The 23,913-nt window shown below is 48.6% G+C and overlaps 1 protein-coding gene across 1 annotated transcript in view; it reads left to right on the top strand.

Moving 5' to 3' along the window:
* GAREM2 (GRB2 associated regulator of MAPK1 subtype 2) overlaps positions 1-23,913 on the top strand; it is a 46,096-nt gene that overhangs the window by 9,478 nt on the left and 12,705 nt on the right. Inside the window, exon 2 of the mRNA XM_040427073.1 lies at positions 6,067-6,207. Within this exon, the coding sequence (XP_040283007.1) occupies positions 6,067-6,207 (141 nt within the window). The remainder of the gene's footprint in view (positions 1-6,066; positions 6,208-23,913) is intronic.

The following is a 23,913-nucleotide window of genomic DNA, read 5'->3' as shown; positions in this document are numbered from 1 at the left end:
TTAGCCCTTCCCCCGCTCCTGCGGCTGATCAGAGCCTCACACAGCGGCTCTGCCAACATCAGAGGAAGAGAAAAACAGATCTCTGGAAGTCAGCGGGGGGAGACGTACAAGAGCTGAGGACTCGCTGCAGTGTGTCAGCTGAGGTGCACAGCCGGAGCTCCACCAGTTTTATGTAGATGCAGATTGTCATTTGTGTTTCAGTTCCTCAATATTGCTTGCTGTCAATGAATGGAAAAATTCTTGCTTACATGTGAATTTTGGTGTATTCTAATGCTTTTAAGAGAGCTTTTTACAGTGTATAAGTATCCAACACTAGCAGCACTGATCTGTCTGGTCATGACAGGTTTACAGACCATGGATGTGAAGAATGTGTCTATTCACTGCAAGCAGAGGTATTGCTGAGGGTCAGGACCGAAACACAGAAAAGTCACAGAACTTGAATGTTATTGAATTCCATGTAGATACAGAATGTAGTAATCTCCTGAGCTCCCTCTAGTGGTGGCTGTATATATCTGTATGCAGTAATCTCCTGAGCTCCCTTTAGTGGTGGCTGTATATATCTGTATGCAGTAATCTCCTGAGCTCCCTCTAGTGGTGGCTGTATATATCTGTATGCAGTAATCTCCTGAGCTCCCTCTAGTGGTGGCTGTATATATCTGTATACAGTAATCTCCTGATCTCCCTCTAGTGGTGGCTGTATATATCTGTATGCAATAGTCTCCTGAGCTCCCTCTAGTGGTGGCTGTATATATCTGTATGCAGTAATCTCCTGAGCTCCCTCTAGTGGTGGCTGTATATATCTGTATGCAGTAATCTCCTGAGCTCCCTCTAGAGGTGGCTGTATATATCTGTATGCAGTAATCTCCTGAGCTCCCTCTAGTGGTGGCTGTATATATCTGTATGCAGTAATCTCCTGAGCTCCCTCTAGTGGTGGCTGTATATATCTGTATGCAGTAATCTCCTGATCTCCCTCTAGTGGTGGCTGTATATATCTGTATGCAGTAATCTCCTGAGCTCCCTCTAGAGGTGGCTGTATATATCTGTATGCAGTAATCTCCTGAGCTCCCTCTAGAGGTGGCTGTATATATCTGTATGCAGTAATCTCCTGAGCTCCCTCTAGTGGTGGTTGTATATATCTATATGCAGTAATCTCCTGAGCTCCCTCTAGCGGTGGCTGTATATATCTGTATGCAGTAATCTCCTGAGCTCCCTCTAGAGGTGGCTGTATATATCTGTATGCAGTAATCTCCTGAGCTCCCTCTAGTGGTGGTTGTATATATCTATATGCAGTAATCTCCTGAGCTCCCTCTAGTGGTGGCTGTATATATCTGTATTTAGTAAGAACCTGAGCTCCCTCTAGTGCTGGCTGTATATATCTGTATGCAGTAATCTCCTGAGCTCCCTCTAGTGGTGGCTGTATATATCTGTATGCAGTAATCTCCTGAGCTCCCTCTAGTGGTGGCTGTATATATCTGTATGCAGTAATCTCCTGAGCTCCCTCTAGTGGTGGTTGTATATATCTGTATGTAGTAATCTCCTGAGCTCCCTCTAGTGGTGGCTGTATATATCTGTATGCAGTAATCTCCTGAGCTCCCTCTAGTGGTGGCTGTATATATCTGTATGCAGTAATCTCCTGAGCTCCCTCTAGTGGTGGCTGTATATATCTGTATGCAGTAGTCTCCTGAGCTCCCTCTAGTGGTGGCTGTATATATCTGTATTTAGTAAGAACCTGAGCTCCCTCTAGTGCTGGCTGTATATATCTGTATGCAGTAATCTCCTGAGCTCCCTCTAGTGGTGGCTGTATATATCTGTATGCAGTAATCTCCTGAGCTCCCTCTAGTGGTGGTTGTATATATCTGTATGCAGTAATCTCCTGGGCTGAAGGTAGCCAGATCTTTATTGTATTTTTCCTTGTATTGTGCAGGGGATTTGGAGCTTTGTATTAGATATTTCTCTATTTGCTGAATCTGAATACAACTTGATGATAAAACGTAAAGATGAAGCTCAGTCATGAACTGGTTGAAGAATTCATAAACTCCGTCTGGAGCGGGGATGGGGGGGGCACTGCTATTATAATAATCTGGTGAATACTACAGGAGGCCTGAGGAGATCATGTGACCGGGCTTGGCGGCATCTATCGCTGCCCATTAATGATGTGGATGGGGTGCTGCGCCAGCGGTTATTGACGGATCAGCACATCCTGGTATGTAGTATTGAGTGGTTATTTTTGGCGCTGTCACCGCGGCGGAGTAACATAATGTTCTGGCCCGCTACACAGTAACGACATCCTCCCGTAAATCAATCCGACATCCTCACTTCCTCTATTATATGATGGGGGGAGGGGCGTCAGATAAGTAAGTGAACCCTCATCCCCACCACACACAAATGAAGCATTGGCACACAGCTGAGCGATCTTGATAGTTTGTTACAATGTATCAGTGCAGATGAAGTGTATGAAACCCAGGCTTGCAGAGGGTTGTCTCAACTGGATGCAGTGGTAACGAAACCTCACCTGTGATCAGGATTCCTGATCAGTCCCCAGATGTAAACAGGAATGTCTTCATTCATTGACAGCAAGCAAATGGTGGAGAATTTTAACACAGAGTATATTATGAATTCACAGAATTTGTTTTGCTACATTGAGAGAGAACCTATCAAAGATGTTCTGAAGCAGCTGCTTGCCTCTACCTAGTAGTGGTGCATGATAGGAGTTGTTGTCCATCGTGGACTGGATAGATTTGTATTGCACATAAGATACAATGTAACCCCCCCCCCCCATCCGGAGGGACGCGGCTGGACGGCGCTCCCTGGCACGGTGACGCCGGGTACAGCGGGCTCTGACTGTTGCCATGGTGACGCTCTGGAGTTGGCTTCAGGACTTTTTGGAAGTAGGAAATCAATAGAAATCAAATCCAGTCAGACTGAAGCGAAGAGCCAGAGCGGTAATGTGCTGGATGGGAGATCCGGCTCCTGGAAAGCTGGGTCAATGGCGCGGGTGATCGCGAGATGGGCCGTCCACAAACTTACAATCGTCCCTACATTCACCCTTCAGCCACCGCTTATTAGCATCCGTTTGGTGGGAAAGCTGGGTGACGGGTAACATGGCTGCTTGAGAACACGGATGACTGATACATTGTAGCAGAGAGATTTGTATCCACTTAGCCGGCTATGTACAGGGTTACTGGCTCTGAATAGAAACTGGAGGGTTCTCATTCACTGACAGCAATAAGAGATCCTAAACATGGTGAGGAATTGAAACACAAAGGCTTTCAGGAAGTTGTAGAAAATCCCTTTTAAGGCCCCTTTCAGACGGGTGAGTATTCCGCGCGGATGCGATGCGCGAGTTGAACGCATTGCACCCGCACTGAATCCGGACCCATTCACTTCTATGGGGCTGTGCACACGAGCGGTGATTTTCACACATCACTTGTGCGTTGCGTGAAAAATCGCAGCATGTTCTATATTGTGCGTTTATCACGCAACGCAGGCCCCATAGAAATGAATGGGGCTGAGTGAAAATCGCAAGCAAGTGCGGATGCGGTGCGATTTTCACGCACGGTTGCTAGGAGACGATCGGGATGGAGACCCGATCATTATTATTTTCCCTTTTATAACATGGTTATAAGGGAGAATAATAGCATTCTGAATACAGAATGCATAGTACAATAGGGCTGGAGGGGTTAAAAAAATATAAAAAATTATTTAACTCGCCTTAATCCACTTGTTCGCGCAGCCGGCATCTCTTCTGTCTTCTTTCTTCAGGACCTGGTAAAGGACCTTTGATGACGTCACTGTGCTCATCACATGGTCCATCACACGATCCATCACCATGGTGATGTACCACGTGATGAGCGCAGTGACATCATCAAAGGTCCTTTTCCTGTGCACAGCAAAGAAGACGACAGAAGAGATGCCGGGCTGCGCGAACAAGTGGATTAAGGTTCTGTATTAAGAATACTATTATTTTCCCTTATAACCATGTTATAAGGGAAAATAATACAATCTACAGAACCTTGAACCCAAACCTGAACTTCAGTGAAATCGCGCATTTTCCCACCACGCACCCGCATCTTATCCGGGCCAAAAACATGACGCCCGTGTGAAGGAGGCCTAAGACATTCATCCCATGAAGACCAGGAAATGTTTCAGTCTGTAGGACTGTAGGCTCAGAAAGCCCCATCATCATCCTGCAACCTTTAGGTGACAGGTGTCCACCAAGGAAATGAAGCCATCCTGACATCTTTGACGTCTGGGTTCTGTGTCTCCATCAATTTCATCACTGAGGTCTTCAGACCTTCTTGTAGTTCCTTAAGTCCACTGATCATGGTGGGATCTCTAGGTTATTTTGATCTCAATCCAGACCTAATGCCCCAATCAGTATCTAGTGTGACACTTAGAGTCATCTAAACTTCTCATCTGTTCACCCTATATGGTCTTCATGGACCTTCGTGTGAAGAGTTCTGATGAGGTGTATGGTCATCTTCATTCTCCCACCTGAAAAAAATAAATCTAAAACTTTGGTCAAATGGAGTCATTTCCAATTTTCAGACCCCTCTTGTGAAAAGGGGAAGAGTGAGCGGAGAGTAAAGGCACCAGAGAACCACCAGGAGAGCTCAGCCTCACCCTGAGGGGTGGTCGGACAGCAGTAGACCTCTTCCAGACCTCGGTCTTCTCCTGATTCACCATCCAGTCCTAGAGCCGTTAACTCTTCACTTTTTATCTCAATTTTTATTTTATATATTTGTTTATTTATTGCTGTTTATAGAAACTTTCCGCATCTGAGAATCCGAATGTTTATCTTAGATTTATTGACGCCCCGTTTTTAACCTTTTTATATCGGAGCTTTTATTTTCCTTCACTGTATTTTGTCTTTTAATATCAGATTTGTTCTGTTTTATCGCGGTCATGGTCCTTGTATTGGGACTGTCACAGATGAGCTATGGTCTGTGAGTGGCCGCGCCTCGGTCTAGGGCCGCGCTCCGGAGATCTGTCCGTGTCCTTCCACTGATGAATGTTTAATGTGATGGAAAGAATCAGACTGTTCTGGAGACGAGAGCAGCTAATGGGAAGAGGAAGAGACAGAGCATTGTGTCCGAGAGGTCTCCATAAATCACCCCGATGACTGCACACCAGGGGGGGTCATCTATCTATACGTCTATCATCTATCTACCTCATCTCGCTCTCTCTCTCTCTCGCTCTCTCTCTCTCTCGCTCTCTCTCTCTCTCGCTCTCTCTCTCTCGCTCTCTCTCTCGCTCTCTCTCTCGCTCTCTCTCTCGCTCTCTCTCTCGCTCTCTCTCTCTCGCTCTCTCTCTCGCTCTCTCTCTCTCGCTCTCTCTCTCGCGCTCTCTCTCTCGCGCTCTCTCTCTCTCGCTCTCTCTCTCGCGCTCTCGCTCTCTCTCTCGCTCTCTCTCTCGCTCTCGCGCTCTCTCTCTCGCTCTCGCGCTCTCTCTCTCGCTCTCTCTCTCGCTCTCTCTCTCTCGCTCTCTCTCTCGCGCTCTCTCTCTCGCGCTCTCTCTCGCGCTCTCTCTCTCGCTCTCTCTCTCGCGCTCTCTCTCGCGCTCTCTCTCTCGCTCTCTCTCTCTCGCGCTCTCTCTCGCGCTCTCTCTCTCGCTCTCTCTCTCTCTCTCGCTCTCTCTCTCGCTCGCTCTCTCGCTCGCTCGCTCGCTCGCTCGCTCGCTCGCTCGCTCTCTCTCTCTCTCGCTCGCTCGCTCTCTCTCTCTCTCTCTCTCTCTCTCTATATCTCTATTATTTGTATAGAAGACTTACACATTCAGCTCTGCTACATTCTCCGTTTCTTTCTCTCTGCTCACAGATTCAGATTTCTGAAATTTCCAGACCACGGACTCTCAGTTCAGGTTGAATGGGGGGCCTTATAATCAGGCATCGCAGAGGGTGGGAGTAGTAGTAGTAGTAGACCCTCGTGTCCTCTGTGGCCATCTGCTCAATAGGATTGAAATGGGAGTGAAACCTTTGACCCGGGGCGCCTAGACTTTTCTACATAAGCAATGAAAGGTGAGCAAGTAAAGAGACTGGAAGTATAACTCTCATCGGATGTCTCCTCGCAGGGGAGTACGTGGACGGGGTCAGCGACCAAGACGTCATCCTGATCCATTCCTGCCGACAATGGACGACGGTGACGGCGCACAGCCTGGAGGAGGGGCACTACGTCATCGGGCCCAAGATAGATATTCCGCTGCAGTATCCAGGTAAGACGCCATCTGGTCCTGGGAAAGCTGGGTGACGGCAGACGTGAGTGATCCCGCGGTCACCTAGCTTTCGTATGTCGTATCTGCCAAATTACACAATGATATGAGGGAGGGGCCTCTGGTTCCACATCTGCACCCCCTCCGGTACTGAATGCGCAGACCCTTACCCTCCTTCCGTTCTCCTTGTCTTACACGTGACCTTCATTTCACCTTGTGACATTAAGGCTCCTCAGCCCCCCCCGATCCCGGCGCTGATCTGCTTTATCCTGTGATTCATGGCGGTGACAGTAATTACCCCTATTGTCAGGCACTCGGCGCGGACGCCCCCGGTAATTACCCCTTCCAGCTGTGACATAATAAAAATCATATTATCACCGCTAATCATCTTCCCAGGAGGCGGTTTTATGTTGGAGAAACAGAACAATTCCCACGGCCGCGAAAGTCACAAAAGTCACAATCCCCCATTATTGTCTTATACTAAGTGGAAGATGGGACCCGGATCCACGTCATCCATGTACACAGGATGGGACCTGTAATAAGAAGAGAACATGGAGGGTACTCAGGGGTGGGGCGAGGAGAGCTAGGGCCACACCCCTGCTCAGGGAGCAGCCAATCAGGGGCTTGTTCATAGTTTTGCTCCTTGTGGGAGGGAACTGCTAGATGAATCTCTGATTTTGTGCAGACTGAAGCCCTCCCTATGTTCCTGGGCCATTTTCTCCTGTGACTCGGCTCTTTCTATGGAGTCCTCATTAGCGGTGATTACGGCTTTCTGGTCCCTTTAACAGTCGGGCTCCTCCCATGGCGGTAGCGGCAGATCGGCCGCCTCATGCCTCCGGTATTAGGAGGTAATGTGAGGCCAGTGCCTTGCATTCTGTGGACTCATCACTTTCTGAGGAATCGGGTTACTTTGCTCGCAGCGCTGTCTGCGCGGTCGCCGCGGTATTTTCAGGGCTCTGAGATCATCGCCGCCGAGCGGGGACTTAATGAGAGTTTTAGAGGATTTCATTCTGTCATTGATTCATCCTCATGAATTACTAATGTGAAACGGATCCTGGACGGGATGTGCTGGCGCTCGGTGAGGCTGGACCAGGACAGCGTGTTAACCTCCATTCATAAATCTCCAGCCACAGAGGACAGCCTCACCTCATGTACAGCGCCCCCTACCGCGCACCACCGATATATACAGCGCCCCCTACCGCGCACCACCGATGTATACAGCGCCCCCTACAGAACACCACCGATATATACAGCGCCCCCCTACAGAACACCACCGATATATACAGCGCCCCCTACCGCGCACCACCGATATATACAGCGCCCCTACAGAACACCACCGATATATACAGCGCCCCCCTACAGAACACCACCGATATATACAGCGCCCCCCCCACAGAACACCACCGATATATACAGCGCCCCCTACAGAGCACCACCGATATATACAGCGCCCCCTACCGCGCACCACCGATATATACAGCGCCCCTACAGAACACCACTGATATATACAGCGCCCCCCCCACAGAACACCACCGATATATACAGCGCCCCCCCCCACAGAACACCACCGATATATACAGCGCCCCCTACAGAGCACCACCGATATATACAGCGCCCCCTACCGCGCACCACCGATATATACAGCGCCCCTACAGAACACCACCGATATATACAGCGCCCCCCTACAGAACACCACCGATATATACAGCGCCCCCCCACAGAACACCACCGATATATACAGCGCCCCCTACAGAACACCACCGATATATACAGCGCCCCCTACCGCGCACCACCGATATATACAGCGCCCCCTACAGAACACCACTGATATATACAGCGCCCCCTACAGAGCACCACCGATATATACAGCGCCCCCTACAGAACACCACCGATATATACAGCGCCCCCTACAGAGCACCACCGATATATACAGCGCCCCCTACCGCGCACCACCGATATATACAGCGCCCCCTACAGAACACCACCGATATATACAGCGCCCCCCTACAGAGCACCACCGATATATACAGCGCCCCCTACCGCGCACCACCGATATATACAGCGCCCCCTACCGCGCACCACCGATATATACAGCGCCCCCTACAGAACACCACCGATATATACAGCGCCCCCCTACAGAGCACCACCGATATATACAGCGCCCCCTACAGAACACCACCGATATATACAGCGCCCCCTACAGAGCACCACTGATATATACAGCGCCCCCTACAGAACACCACCGATATATACAGCGCCCCCCTACAGAACACCACCGATATATACAGCGCCCCCTACCGCGCACCACCGATATATACAGCGCCCCCTACAGAACACCACCGATATATACAGCGCCCCCTACAGAGCACCACTGATATATACAGCGCCCCCTACAGAGCACCACTGATATATACAGCGCCCCCCACAGAACACCACCGATATATATAGCGCCCCCTACAGAACACCACTGATATATACAGCGCCCCTACAGAACACCACCGATATATACAGCGCCCCCTACAGAACACCACCGATATATACAGCGCCCCCCTACAGAACACCACCGATATATACAGCGCCCCCCCCACAGAACACCACCGATATATACAGCGCCCCCTACAGAACACCACCGATATATACAGCGCCCCCCTACAGAACACCACCGATATATACAGCGCCCCCCCCACAGAACACCACCGATATATACAGCGCCCCCTACAGAACACCACCGATATATACAGCGCCCCCTACAGAGCACCACCGATATATACAGCGCCCCCTACAGAACACCACCGATATATACAGCGCCCCCTACAGAACACCACCGATATATACAGCGCCCCCTACAGAACACCACCAATATATACAGCGCCCCCCTACAGAACACCACCGATATATACAGCGCCCCCCTACAGAACACCACCGATATATACAGCGCCCCCTACAGAACACCACCAATATATACAGCGCCCCCTACAGAGCACCACCGATATATACAGCGCCCCCCTACAGAGCACCACTGATATATACAGCGCCCCCCTACAGAGCACCACTGATATATACAGCGCCCCCTACAGAGCACCACCGATATATACAGCGCCCCCTACAGAGCACCACTGATATATACAGCGCCCCCTACAGAGCACCACTGATATATACAGCGCCCCCTACAGAACACCACTGATATATACAGCGCCCCCTACAGAGCACCACTGATATATACAGCGCCCCCTACAGAGCACCACCGATATATACAGCGCCCCCCCTACAGAACACCACTGATATATACAGCGCCCCCCCTACAGAACACCACCGATATATACAGCGCCCCCTACAGAGCACCACTGATATATACAGCGCCCCCTACAGAACATCACCGATATATACAGCGCCCCCTACAGAACACCACCGATATATACAGCGCCCCCTACAGAGCACCACTGATATATACAGCGCCCCCTACAGAACATCACCGATATATACAGCGCCCCCTACAGAACACCACTGATATATACAGCGCCCCCTACAGAGCACCACTGATATATACAGCGCCCCCTACAGAACACCACCGATATATACAGCGCCCCACCGATATATACAGCGCCCCCTACAGAACATCACCGATATATACAGCGCCCCACCGATATATACAGCGCCCCCTACAGAACACCACCGATATATACAGCGCCCCCCTACAGAACACCACTGATATATACAGCGCCCCCTACAGAGCACCACTGATATATACAGCGCCCCCTACAGAGCACCACTGATATATACAGCGCCCCCTACAGAACACCACTGATATATGCAGCTCTGATAGTTTGCTTCAGTGTATCAGTGCAGATAACGTTTATCGCTTTGGAGCCCTGACTGTTCCTCTCGCAGAGGACACACATGGATATCACGGTGGTATAGAGTCCTCCTCCACTGCCGAGGTTTCGTCACTATGATCTCCTCTGGACCTGGGCCCACTGGGATCCAATGTCCCTGAGCTGGCGGTCCTGGTGCCCGCCGCGTCGCTTACACTGGGGGATCCCTCATGTTCCGGGAAGGCACTTGCTGAGGATGTGATCTTAGTAAAATCCAATATTTACTCCGGAAGGAAGACAAATGATAGCCGGGATTATTACAAGCCGGATCCCCAGGGAGGAGCAGGATAAGTGCTGGGGGAGGGGGAGGCCGGGGTCACAGGAAAGACGTACAAAGAGGAGATACGTTGTGTCGGTGCGTCCATTGTATCGGGGGGGGGGGGGCGTCCAGGAGGCGATACATTGTATCAGGGATGTCCAAGAGGAGATACATTGTATCTGGGGCGTCCAGGAGGAGATAATTGTATCTGGGGCGTCCAGGAGGAGATACATTGTATCGGGGGGGGGGGGGCGTCCAGGAGGAGATACATTGTATCTGGGGCGTCCAGGAGGAGATACATTGTATCGGGGGGGGGGGGGGGCGTCCAGGAGGAGATACATTGTATCTGGGGCGTCCAGGAGGAGATGCATTGTATCGGGGGGGGGGGCGTCCAGGAGGAGATACATTGTATCTGGGGCGTCCAGGAGGAGATACATTGTATCGGGGGGGGGGGGGGGGGGGGGGCGTCCAGGAGGAGATACATTGTATCTGGGGCGTCCAGGAGGAGATACATTGTATCGGGGGGGGGGGGCGTCCAGGAGGAGATGTATCGGGGGGGGGGGGCGTCCAGGAGGAGATGCATTGTATCTGGGGCGTCCAGGAGGAGATACATTGTATCTGGGGCGTCCAGGAGGAGATACATTGTATCGGGGGGGGGGGGGGCGTCCAGGAGGAGATGCATTGTATCTGGGGCGTCCAGGAGGAGATACATTGTATCGGGGGGGGGGCGTCCAGGAGGAGATGTATCGGGGGGGGGGGCGTCCAGGAGGAGATGCATTGTATCGGGGGGGGGCGTCCAGGAGGAGATGCATTGTATCGGGGGGGGGGGGGGGGGGCGTCCAGGAGGAGATGCATTGTATCGGGGGGGGGGGGGGGGCGTCCAGGAGGAGATGCATTGTATCGGGGGGGGGGGCGGCGTCCAGGAGGACATTCTATGGCTGCGGTTCCATTCACACCAGGTGTCCCATCCTGTACCCCCTTCATTGTCAGTATTTAGGGGTCCCAGCCATCAGACCCCCAGGATTATAGGCTAACCTCCAGCCCCCCAGCTGTGGTAAAACTCCCATGATGCACACTAGCTGTTCTCAGAACTCCATAAAAATGAATGGAGCATGCTGGGAGTAGTAGTATCCCCACAGCCAACCCTTGAGTCTCTTATGGGCCCCACATGCAGTAGATGGCGCCCCGTCGGCTCCTAGCTCGGGGTTTGCTGGGGCCCCGTCCCTCCTGGATGATATCATTTCCAGGAGAACGGAAGTTCCCCCCCCCCCCCCTTTCCCATCAAAGTTTAGGGGAAAAAAGGAGCTGCGATTGTCTGACCCATAAATTAGAGCGTGAGGGGGATTCCTGTGCCTCATTCCAATGGAGAAGGACCACTCATGCATGTCTCCATTGTAGGCCCGGACCAGCCCATTCTCCGGGGTGGGGAGGGGGGTCCTCAGCTGCTTGACCTTCACGTCTCCTTGTCTGATAGACAATAAGGCTTCAATAATGATTCAGAAAATCCTAATCTGCAGCCCATAAACATCTCGCCTGACGGAGCCATCGGTTCTATGGCGGACGTCTCTCATCACGTTCCACCGCTCCGGGTCGGACTTACAGGCAGCTGCCTACAGGTGGCAGCAGAGAGGATCTCATTTACCTGCACCAGCCGGATCTCCAGTAAACCCACTGACTACTGGTACAAGCCAAGGTGAACCTCCTGGGCCCCATATGCGATAGGCCTTGGCCTCCACCACTGCTGGTGTCTTCTGTGGCCCCTCCCAATCCATATAAACATCGCCCTCTGCTGGTCGGACACTGAAATGATGGTGTCCTGTGGAAGCCAGCAGATGGCGACGCCAGCCTGGCCTGGATTCAGCTGGCACCGGATGTCGCCATCTCTGCACAAAGCGCCACATGCTCAGAAATCGCAGCAATTCATCTCCGCTGCGTATTCATTACATTTCACCAGATATCGAGCTCCGGCCTCCACCGTCATTGAAAAATGGGAAACCGCCATCTGACGGGCCCCATCCCTGTGCACAGGGGCCCGGCACGCCCTATGCCGTAACAATGGAGCTGTGTCTCCTGCATTAGAGGTTCTTTTCTGCTTCACAGCTGAAGGTTTGTTGCCGTTGCATCCGGTAAGCGATAGAGACTGGACGCGATAACTGCACTGATACATTGTAACAGCTGTCGGCTGGATACATTGTAACAAACCAAAATTTCAAATGTTCCCATCGCTGACAGCAAGCAGAGATCTTGAACGGTGAAGAATGACAAAGTCCAGCGGCAAACTTCCGAATGTCCAGCGAATAACCTTCCTCTACGATATCGGCCCCCGTTATGTTTTCTGCTTTATAGGAGGCAGCTGCCCGGGGGCCCTCGTCTCCAGGGCGCACCCCACCATAGGCACCCTCAGCAGTCTGAGACCACCAGGGTTAATGGGGTATTAACCCTTTCTCTTCATCAGACCACCAGTGAGTTGTTGGGGGAGGGGGTCCCGTCTTCTATAAATCCGGCTCCGGGGCCCCATCTGTTCAGAGCTGAGATCTGGCGGCTTAACTCGTCCAAGTCATCAATAGTGAATGAAGAGCTGATAAATAAGTGATGGCGAGGGGAACGTGCGGAGGAGGGGCCCTGCTGCTGGAGACCACCATAGACAGTATGGGAGGACTCCACTCATACCAATTCTGTTCTGTTATCTGTCTCTGGGAAAGCTGGGTGATGACCAGTAAGGCTCTTGTGTCCCCCCCCCCACAAACCGTGCTGTCATCTAGGCAGATGTCCCTTCAGGAGCCTGAGAAAGCTGGGTGAGGACCGCTCTGGGGGCCGTACTGATCAGCACCCAGCTTTCCTAGGAACTGACACTTGACAGAGGAGGAGCTCAAGGATTCCTATTTACTAGAGCGACGCTGATCAGTCCCTCATCACTGACGTCTGGGGTCCACCCTTCCCCCATCGCATGGACTCAGTGAATGCTGAGCCCCCTGGAATCAATGATTAAACAGGGGCTGATCAATACGGGAGAGCGGCCGGACCCTCCGCCCGGGGTGGTCATGGCGGAAGCACAAGATCGTCCTCCCTGATTGACCCCAGAGTCAGAAGATCCCCGTTACATCACAGACTGTGACAAACCTTCAGCTGTGACGGTCTAGGCTGATACATTGTCACAGACCCACAGCTGGGATTGTCTAGGCTGATACATTGTCACAGACCCACAGCTGGGATTGTCTAGGCTGATACATTGTCACAGACCCACAGCTGGGATTGTCTAGGCTGATACATTGTCACAGACCCACAGCTGGGATTGTCTAGGCTGATACATTGTCACAGACCCACAGCTGTGACTGTCTAGGCTGATACATTGTCACAGACCCACAGCTGGGATTGTGTAGACTGATACATTGTCACAGACCCACAGCTGGGATTGTGTAGACTGATACATTGTAACAGACCCACAGCTGGGATTGTGTAGACTGATACATTGTAACAGACCCACAGCTGGGATTGTGTAGACTGATACATTGTCACAGACCCACAGCTGGGATTGTCTAGGCTGATACATTGTCACAGACCCACAGCTGGGATTGTCTAGGCTGATACATTGTCACAGACCCACAGCTGGGATTGTCTAGGCTGATACATTGTCACAGACCCACAGCTGGGATTGTCTAGGCTGATACATTGTCACAGACCCACAGCTGGGATTGTCTAGGCTGATACATTGTCACAGACCCACAGCTGGGATTGTGTAGACTGATACATTGTCACAGACCCACAGCTGGGATTGTGTAGACTGATACATTGTCACAGACCCACAGCTGGGATTGTCTAGGCTGATACATTGTCACAGACCCACAGCTGGGATTGTCTAGGCTGATACATTGTCACAGACCCACAGCTGGGATTGTCTAGGCTGATACATTGTCACAGACCCACAGCTGGGATTGTCTAGGCTGATACATTGTCACAGACCCACAGCTGTGACTGTCTAGTCTGATACATTGTCACAGACCCACAGCTGGGATTGTCTAGGCTGATACATTGTCACAGACCCACAGCTGGGATTGTCTAGGCTGATACATTGTCACAGACCCACAGCTGGGATTGTCTAGGCTGATACATTGTCACAGACCCACAGCTGGGATTGTCTAGGCTGATACATTGTCACAGACCCACAGCTGGGATTGTCTAGGCTGATACAATATGATAAAAACATCTTCTATTATTGTTTTGACTGATGCATTGTAACAAACCTTCATACATGATTGTCTATACAGAAACATTGTAACAAACCTTCAGCTTGAATTGTCTTGACCAGGAATGCCCAACCTGTGGCCTTCCAGCTGTTGCAAAACTACAACTCCCAGTATGCCTGGACAACCTACAGCTAATAGGGCATGCTGGGAGTTGTAGTTTTGCAACAGCTGGAGGGCCGCAGGTTTAGCATCCCTGGTCTAGACTGATACATTGTAACAGACATTCATTGTCTAGACCAAGGATCAGCCACCTCCGGCACTCCAGCTGTTCTGAAACTACAACTCCCAGCATTCTCCATTTACTACTATGGGAGTTAGAAGAACAGGTGAACATGTTGCATGCTGGGAGTTGTAGTTTCACAGCAGCTGGAGTGCGGGAAAGCTGCTGATCCCTGGTCTAGACAGATAAATTCTAATAAACGTTCAGCCGCCCTTGTCTAGACTGATACATTGTAACAAACCTCCAACTGTAATTGTCTAGATCGAGACATGGTAACAAACCTTCAGCTGTGATTGTCTAGATTGAGACATGGTAACAAACCTTCAGCTGTGATTGTCTAGATTGAGACATGGTAACAAACCTTCAGCTGTGATTGTCTAGATCGAGACATGGTAACAAACCTTCAGCTGTGATTGTCTAGATCGAGACATGGTAACAAACCTTCAGCTGTGATTGTCTAGATCGAGACATGGTAACAAACCTTCAGCTGTGATTGTCTAGATCGAGACATGGTAACAAACCTTCAGCTGTGATTGTCTAGATCGAGACATGGTAACAAACCTTCAGCTGTGAGTATTAGGCCTGCACAAGATTTAAACCTCGGGAGGTAAAGAACAATGTCCTTTTTCAGGTACAGAAATCAGAGATCTTGAAAATGCTGAAGGTCTGAAACCCATGGCCCCCCTTAGACTGGACTGGTGAGACCCCCGGCTCATTGTCATGGTAATGCAGTGCTTCATGCGCCAAGACGAGGGGGAAGGGGGTCTCCAGATAGACCTCATCTTGTGTTATCACCCCGTCTTCTGTGTCCCAAAGGAAAACACTTCACTGCTAAATCAACACCAGTTCTAAGGAGAGACCCCGACATCTACAGGACCAGAAGACACCGAGGGGCTCCTCTCTGACCCTCACACTAATGACTCTGTCTGTACAAATATCCACTGAGGGTTACATAATAGAAAGTGACGACTGTAACCCAGAAACGACACCGCAGCTGTGCACACAGGACCCTACCCAATACACAGAGAATCTCATAGCAATACATAGCAACCAGTGACCGACTGATGGGACAGCGAGACTATATATATATATATACACAGCAGATCCAGTGACTGCAAGGGAAAGACATTCCACAGAACCTGCCTGACAGTCATCCCTCAGGATACAGGGATCTGTTCTGACCCATCGTAAGTTAAAACCAGACTCCACATACAAGAATATAACTACTATAATACTGCTCCTATGTACAAGAATATAACTACTATAATACTGCCTCCTATGTACAAGAATATAACTACTATAATACTGCCTCCTATGTACAAGAATATAACTACTATAATACTGCTCCTATGTACAAGAATATAACTACTATAATACTGCTCCTATGTACAAGAATATAACTACTATAATACTGCCTCCTATGTACAAGAATATAACTACTATAATACTGCCTCCTATGTATAAGAATATAACTACTATAATACTGCTCCTATGTACAAGAATATAACTACTATAATACTGCCTCCTATGTACAAGAATATAACTACTATAATACTGCTCCTATGTACAAGAATATAACTACTATAATACTGCTCATATGTACAAGAATATAACTACTATAATACTGCTCCTGTGTACAAGAATATAACTACTATAATACTACCTCCTATGTACAAGAATATAACTACTATAATACTACTCCTATGTACAAGAATATAACTACTATAATACTGCTCTTATGTACAAGAATATAACTACTATAATACTGCTCCTATGTACAATAATATAACTACTATAATACTGCTCCTATGTACAAGAATATAACTACTATAATACTGCCCCTATGTACAAGAATATAACTACTATAATACTGCCTCCTATGTACAAGAATATAACTACTATATTACTGCTCCTATGTACAAGAATATAACTACTATAATACTGCTCCTATGTACAAGAATATAACTACTATAATACTGCTCCTATGTACAAGAATATAACTACTATAATACTGCTCCTATGTACAAGAATATAACTACTATAATACTGCTCCTATGTACAAGAATATAACTACTATAATACTGCTCCTATGTACAAGAATATAACTACTATAATACTGCTCCTATGTACAAGAATATAACTACTATAATACTGCTCCTATGTACAAGAATATAACTACTATAATACTGCTCCTATGTACAAGAATATAACTACTATAATACTGCTCCTATGTACAAGAATATAACTACTATAATACTGCTCCTATGTACAAGAATATAACTACTATAATACTGCTCCTATGTACAAGAATATAACTACTATAATACTGCCTCCTATGTACAAGAATATAACTACTATAATACTGCTCCTATGTACAAGAATATAACTACTATAATACTGCTCCTATGTACAAGAATATAACTACTATAATACTGCTCCTATGTACAAGAATATAACTACTATAATACTGCTCCTATGTACAAGAATATAACTACTATAATACTGCTCCTATGTACAAGAATATAACTACTATAATACTGCTCCTATGTACATGAATATAACTACTATAATACTGCCTCCTATGTACAAGAATATAACTACTATAATACTGCCTCCTATGTACAAGAATATAACTACTATAATACTGCTCCTATGTACATGAATATAACTACTATAATACTGCCTCCTATGTACATGAATATAACTACTATAATACTGCCTCCTATGTACAAGAATATAACTACTATAATACTGCCTCCTATGTACAGGAATATAACTACTATAATACTGCTCCTATGTACAAGAATATAACTACTATAATACTGCTCCTATGTACAAGAATATAACTACTATAATACTGCCTCCTATGTACAAGAATATAACTACTATAATACTGCTCCTATGTACAAGAATATAACTACTATAATACTGCTCCTATGTACAAGAATATAACTACTATAATACTGCCTCCTATGTACAAGAATATAACTACTATAATACTGCCTCCTATGTACAAGAATATAACTACTATAATACTGCTCCTATGTACAAGAATATAACTACTATAATACTGCTCCTATGTACAAGAATATAACTACTATAATACTGCTCCTATGTACAAGGATATAACTACTATAATACTGCTCCTATGTACAAGAATATATCTACTATAATACTGCTCCTATGTACAAGAATATATCTACTATAATACTGCCTCCTATGTGCAAGAATATAACTACTATAATACTGCCTCCTATGTACAAGAATATAACTAGTATAATACTGCTCCTATGTGCAAGAATATAACTACTATAATACTGCCCCCATGTACAAGAATATAACTACTATAATACTGCTCCTATGTACAAGAATATAACTACTATAATACTGCTCCTATGTACAAGAATATATCTACTATAATACTGCCTCCTATGTACAAGAATATAACTACTATAATACTGCTCCTATGTACAAGAATATAACTACTATAATACTGCTCCTATGTACAAGAATATAACTACTATAATACTGCCTCCTATGTACAAGAATATAACTACTATAATACTGCCTCCTATGTACAAGAATATAACTACTATAATACTGCCTCCTATGTACAAGAATATAACTACTATAATACTGCTCCTATGTACAAGAATATAACTACTATAATACTGCTCCTATGTACAAGAATATAACTGCTATAATACTGCTCCTATGTACAAGAATATAACTGCTATAATACTGCTCCTATGTACAAGAATATAACTACTATAATACTGCCTCCTATGTACAAGAATATAACTACTATAATACTGCTCCTATGTACAAGAATATAACTACTATAATACTGCCTCCTATGTACAAGAATATAACTACTATAATACTGCTCCTATGTACAAGAATATAACTACTATAATACTGCCTCCTATGTACAAGAATATAACTACTATAATACTGCTCCTATGTACAAGAATATGACTACTATAATACTGCTCCTATGTGCAAGAATATAACTACTATAATACTGCTCCTATGTACAAGAATATAACTACTATAATACTGCACCTATGTACTAGAATATAACTACTATAATACTGCCCCCTATGTACAAGAATATAACTACTATAATACTGCTCCTATGTACAAGAATATAACTACTATAATACTGCCTCCTATGTACAAGAATATAACTACTATAATACTGCTCCTATGTACAAGAATATAACTACTATAATACTGCTCCTATGTACAGGTATCGTCTACTACATTATCTATACTCAGATCCTTCTCATAATCTAATCCTGAAGAGTTCAGATTCCACTCTGCTTTGTCTTTATCTGGCGGTATTATGTGTCTGTAGCTCCCTGCAGTGTCTGGCGGTGCTCACGCATTTCCTGCCTGTCGTCTCTTAGCTGGGTGATGATGGTAATGGTATATTTGACTAATAGTTGGGGGAGGGGTGTTCTCCAGTAATGGTGGACGTGTATGTGACTGCAGTGTATATACCTGATATCCACCTGCAGGTCCAGCCTTATGTATACCGCCGTGTAGGTGAGGTACTGTATATACCTCACAGGTAGTCTGTACGGTAAAGGACTTTTCTCTCTTGGATGTGACGGCCGTGGTGTTAACTACAGGACGCCTACAGTTATATGTATGGATGTTCACTTATCATTTCCAAATTCTGCTTGCAGTCAGTGAATGGACACATTCAGTCATAGTTTTTAAACCCATCCTTACAATGTTACAATGTATATCCAGCGGCTGTTTATCATCACACTGTCCTTGGTGTAATGGAAATCAGATCTCCATGCACTGACTTCTTGGTGAGCTTGTACACAGCAGCTGATCAAAACAAGCAGCGCTGCAGTGTAAAGCATGGGAAAGGTACAGAGCAGCAAGTAGATATAAGACTACCTCAGGCTCCAACAAACAGTGCAGCTAAGCTGGAGCTACTGATCATAGTTCTGCCCTAATAGAGCAGAGCTGCAGTGTAAAGCATGTGGATGGACAATGCAGTTATGATTAGATACTGATCATAGCTCTTCCCTAATAGAGCAGAGCTTCAGTGTAAAGCATGTGGATAGACAATGCAGGTAGGATGGAAAAACTGATCATAGTTCTTCCCTAATCGAGCAGAGCTTCAGTGTAAAGCATGTGGATAGACATGGCAGCAGCCATCCTCCTGCCTTTTAGGTGTGTCTCAGCAGAGCGGTGTGATGTCATGAGGGGGGTCATATTTTAGGCAGCGTTTCCTCCCTTTACAGTGGCGGCCTGTGGTAGGCACCTAGGTCATATGGAGGTGACCCTTCCCCTTGAGGTCCTCCAGGCTTCATCAGTGGAGCGGACACGTGCAGTAGGACCGCTGTGGCGGTGTATATGGCAGTGGAGGGGGGAGGGGAAGATTAATGTGTCTGATGATTCGCCTTCCTGATCCATAATAGAGTAGAGGCCAGGAGACTCCATTACCGCGGCCTCCAGGGTCCCCCAGGACCTGCCCCCCGGCTGATCGGAAACAGATTGACGGATCGTCTCCTGCAGGCGCTGCCGTCATGGGGGGCTGTTCCTGGCAATCTCCTCTTCGGTTTTATGGTTATAATTGTCCCCCCAGGACCAGGAAGTGACCACTTAGTGTTATTGAGAGCGTCACCCCCCGGAGCGGGGGCGTCAGGAGAGAGCTGGTGAAGCTTCATGTCAGGTAGACAGTCACTGGAGGGGGGGTTTATAGCCATCGTCAGGACCCCCAACCTACAGCAACTGGGAAACATGACCCCCTTCAGCACACCCCAAAATGAGTGCAGACCACGACCCCCTATATACCGAGGACAGTGCTTAATATAGACCCCAGACCAGACCCCATCTATACAGATCGGAAGCATGACCTCCCATCTATACGGACCCCAGACCAGACCCCCATCTATACGGACCCCAGACCCCCATCTATACGGACCCCAGACCAGACCCCCATCTATACGGACCCCAGACCAGACCCCGATCTATACGGACCCCAGACCATACCCCCATCTATACGGACCCCATACCATACCCCCATCTATACGGACCCCATACCATACCCCCATCTATATGTACCCCAGACCAGACCCCCATCTATGCGGACCCCAGACCAGACCCCCATCTATGCGGACCCCAGACCAGACCCCCATCTATACGGACCCCATACCATACCCCCATCTATACGGACCCCATACCATACCCCCATCTATACGGACCCCAGACCAGACCCCCATCTATACAGATCCCAAGCATGACCTCCCATCTATACGGACCCCAGACCATACCCCCATCTATACGGACCCCAGACCAGACCCCCATCTATACGGACCCCAGACCAGACCCCCATCTATACGGACCCCAGACCAGACCCCCATCTATACGGACCCCAGACCAGACCCCCATCTATACGGACCCCAGACCAGACCCCCATCTATACGGACCCCAGACCAGACCCCCATCTATACGGACCCCAGACCAGACCCCCATCTATACGGACCCCAGACCAGACCCCCATCTATACGGACCCCAGACCATACCCCCATCTATACGGACCCCAGACCATACCCCCATCTATACGGACCCCAGACCATACCCCCATCTATACCGACTCCAGACCAGACCCCCATCTATACAGACCCCAGACCATACCCCCATCTATACAGACCCCAGACCAGACCCCATCTATACAGATCCCAAGCATGACCTCCCATCTATACGGACCCCAGACCATACCCCCATCTATACGGACCCCAGACCAGACCCCCATCTATACGGACCCCAGACCAGACCCCCATCTATACGGACCCCAGACCAGACCCCCATCTATACGGACCCCAGACCAGACCCCCATCTATACGGACCCCAGACCAGACCCCCATCTATACGGACCCCAGACCAGACCCCCATCTATACGGACCCCAGACCAGACCCCCATCTATACGGACCCCAGACCAGACCCCCATCTATACGGACCCCAGACCAGACCCCCATCTATACGGACCCCAGACCAGACCCCCATCTATACGGACCCCAGACCAGACCCCGATCTATACGGACCCCAGACCATACCCCCATCTATACGGACCCCAGACCATACCCCCATCTATACGGACCCCAGACCATACCCCCATCTATACGGACCCCAGACCATACCCCCATCTATACGGACCCCAGACCATACCCCCATCTATACCGACTCCAGACCAGACCCCCATCTATACAGACCCCAGACCATACCCCCATCTATACAGACCCCAGACCATACCCCCATCTATACGGACCCCAGACCATACCCCCATCTATACGGACCCCAGACCATACCCCCATCTATACGGACCCCAGACCATACCCCCATCTATACCGACTCCAGACCAGACCCCCATCTATACAGACCCCAGACCAGACCCCCATCTATACGGACCCCAGACCATACCCCCATCTATACGGACCCCAGACCAGACCCCCATCTATACGGACCCCAGACCATACCCCCATCTATACGGACCCCAGACCATACCCCCATCTATACCGACTCCAGACCAGACCCCCATCTATACGGACCCCAGACCAGATTCCATCTATATGGACCTAAGACCACACCTCTATCTATAAAGACCCCCAGACCACCCGATCTATATGGACCCCAAACCAGACTCCCGATCTATACAAATCTACAGACCCAAGACTAGACTCCGTCAATAAAAAAAATAAAAAAACGAGAACCCATCTATACAGACCTATCTATATGAACCCGATGAGACCCCCATCTATACAGACTATAGACCATACCCCCATCTATACAGACCCCAGACCAGACGCCATCAATAAAACAAAAACAAACGAGACCCCCATCTGTACCGAGCCCAAACCTGACCTCCCATCTATATGGACCCGATGAGACCCCATCTTTACAGACCTCCATCTATAAAGACCCCAGACCGGACTCCCATTTATATAGAGCCCAGGCAAGACCACCCCATCTATACAGACTGCCCCCCCCCCCCCCCCCCTGCAGACCAATCCTCTTCAGACCCCTCACACAGAAAAGACACCCAGTTTTTTTGTAAACATGGACCCCAGACCGCGCACAGTCAGACCACCCGACGTGTCACCAGTTGTGGCCAGAATATTTCGTAGTGCAGCGCCCCCCGCAGTATATGTGTCCTGATGCAGGGGCTTCTGCAGCGCTCCCTTCAGGGCGATGTATCTTCCCTGGGGGTGAGAGGAGCAGCTCTGTGCTCGGTGCCCACCTATTTACCCTGCAGCACACCACTCTGAGCTTCCTGCTGCAGGAATAGAATGCCAGAAGTGCAGTGAAGACTGACACGCGGACAGAACAATGGAAGAACAGGAATACGGTGGATGATATCATTTGTGATGGGTGATCCTGATCTCAATATAGTTGTCGCCTGACCCTGTATGGGTACGGATCGGGGTCCGGGGGCGCTGGGTCCTAGTGCTGTGGTGACCTGGAGATCGCTCCAGCTCATCACTATTAATGTAGACACCATATGGTAACATACAGCTGTGTGGCTTACTGAAACTGTGTGTCAGTCTTGACCTCTAGCATTCCATTCGTGAAGCAGGAGGCGCAGGATGAGCAGCGCTTTGGATTGGTGAGAGAACACGGCATGGTTGGAATATTTGGGGAGGAATGAATGTGTCTTTGTGGAGGGTATAATAAGGGGATTTGCTCAATACCTGCTCCAAGTGCATCTTAGCGACGGCAGAATAATAACCACAATGGGGCCCCTTGTCCGGCGGCTGAATGGCGGAGGCGCCTGTGATTTGCAGCCTCGGCCGCTAGAAAGATGGATGCACGCTGCCCCTCACGTCAGGCCTGCATCCCCCCGGCCCCTGAGACAATCGCATCCCTCACCCCAAAATTAAGCCCCTTGTGACCAGACTGGTGCTGAAGGACAGCGACAACCTGCCGCCCTGACAAAGGACTTGTGCGCCCTCAAGTGGTCACCTAGGGGAAGTGCAGGTTTTAGCTAAAAGTTCTGCAATTTCTGTTTCCCATTCTCACCATTTTCAGGATCTCTGCTTGCTGCCAGTTAATGAAAAGATTAATCGCCGTCGCTTACATTAATTGGCCAA

The sequence above is a fragment of the Bufo bufo genome, chromosome 4 (assembly GCF_905171765.1).
Source record: "Bufo bufo chromosome 4, aBufBuf1.1, whole genome shotgun sequence".
Lineage (NCBI taxonomy): Eukaryota > Metazoa > Chordata > Amphibia > Anura > Bufonidae > Bufo > Bufo bufo.
This window is presented reverse-complemented; position numbering and strand designations above follow the sequence as displayed.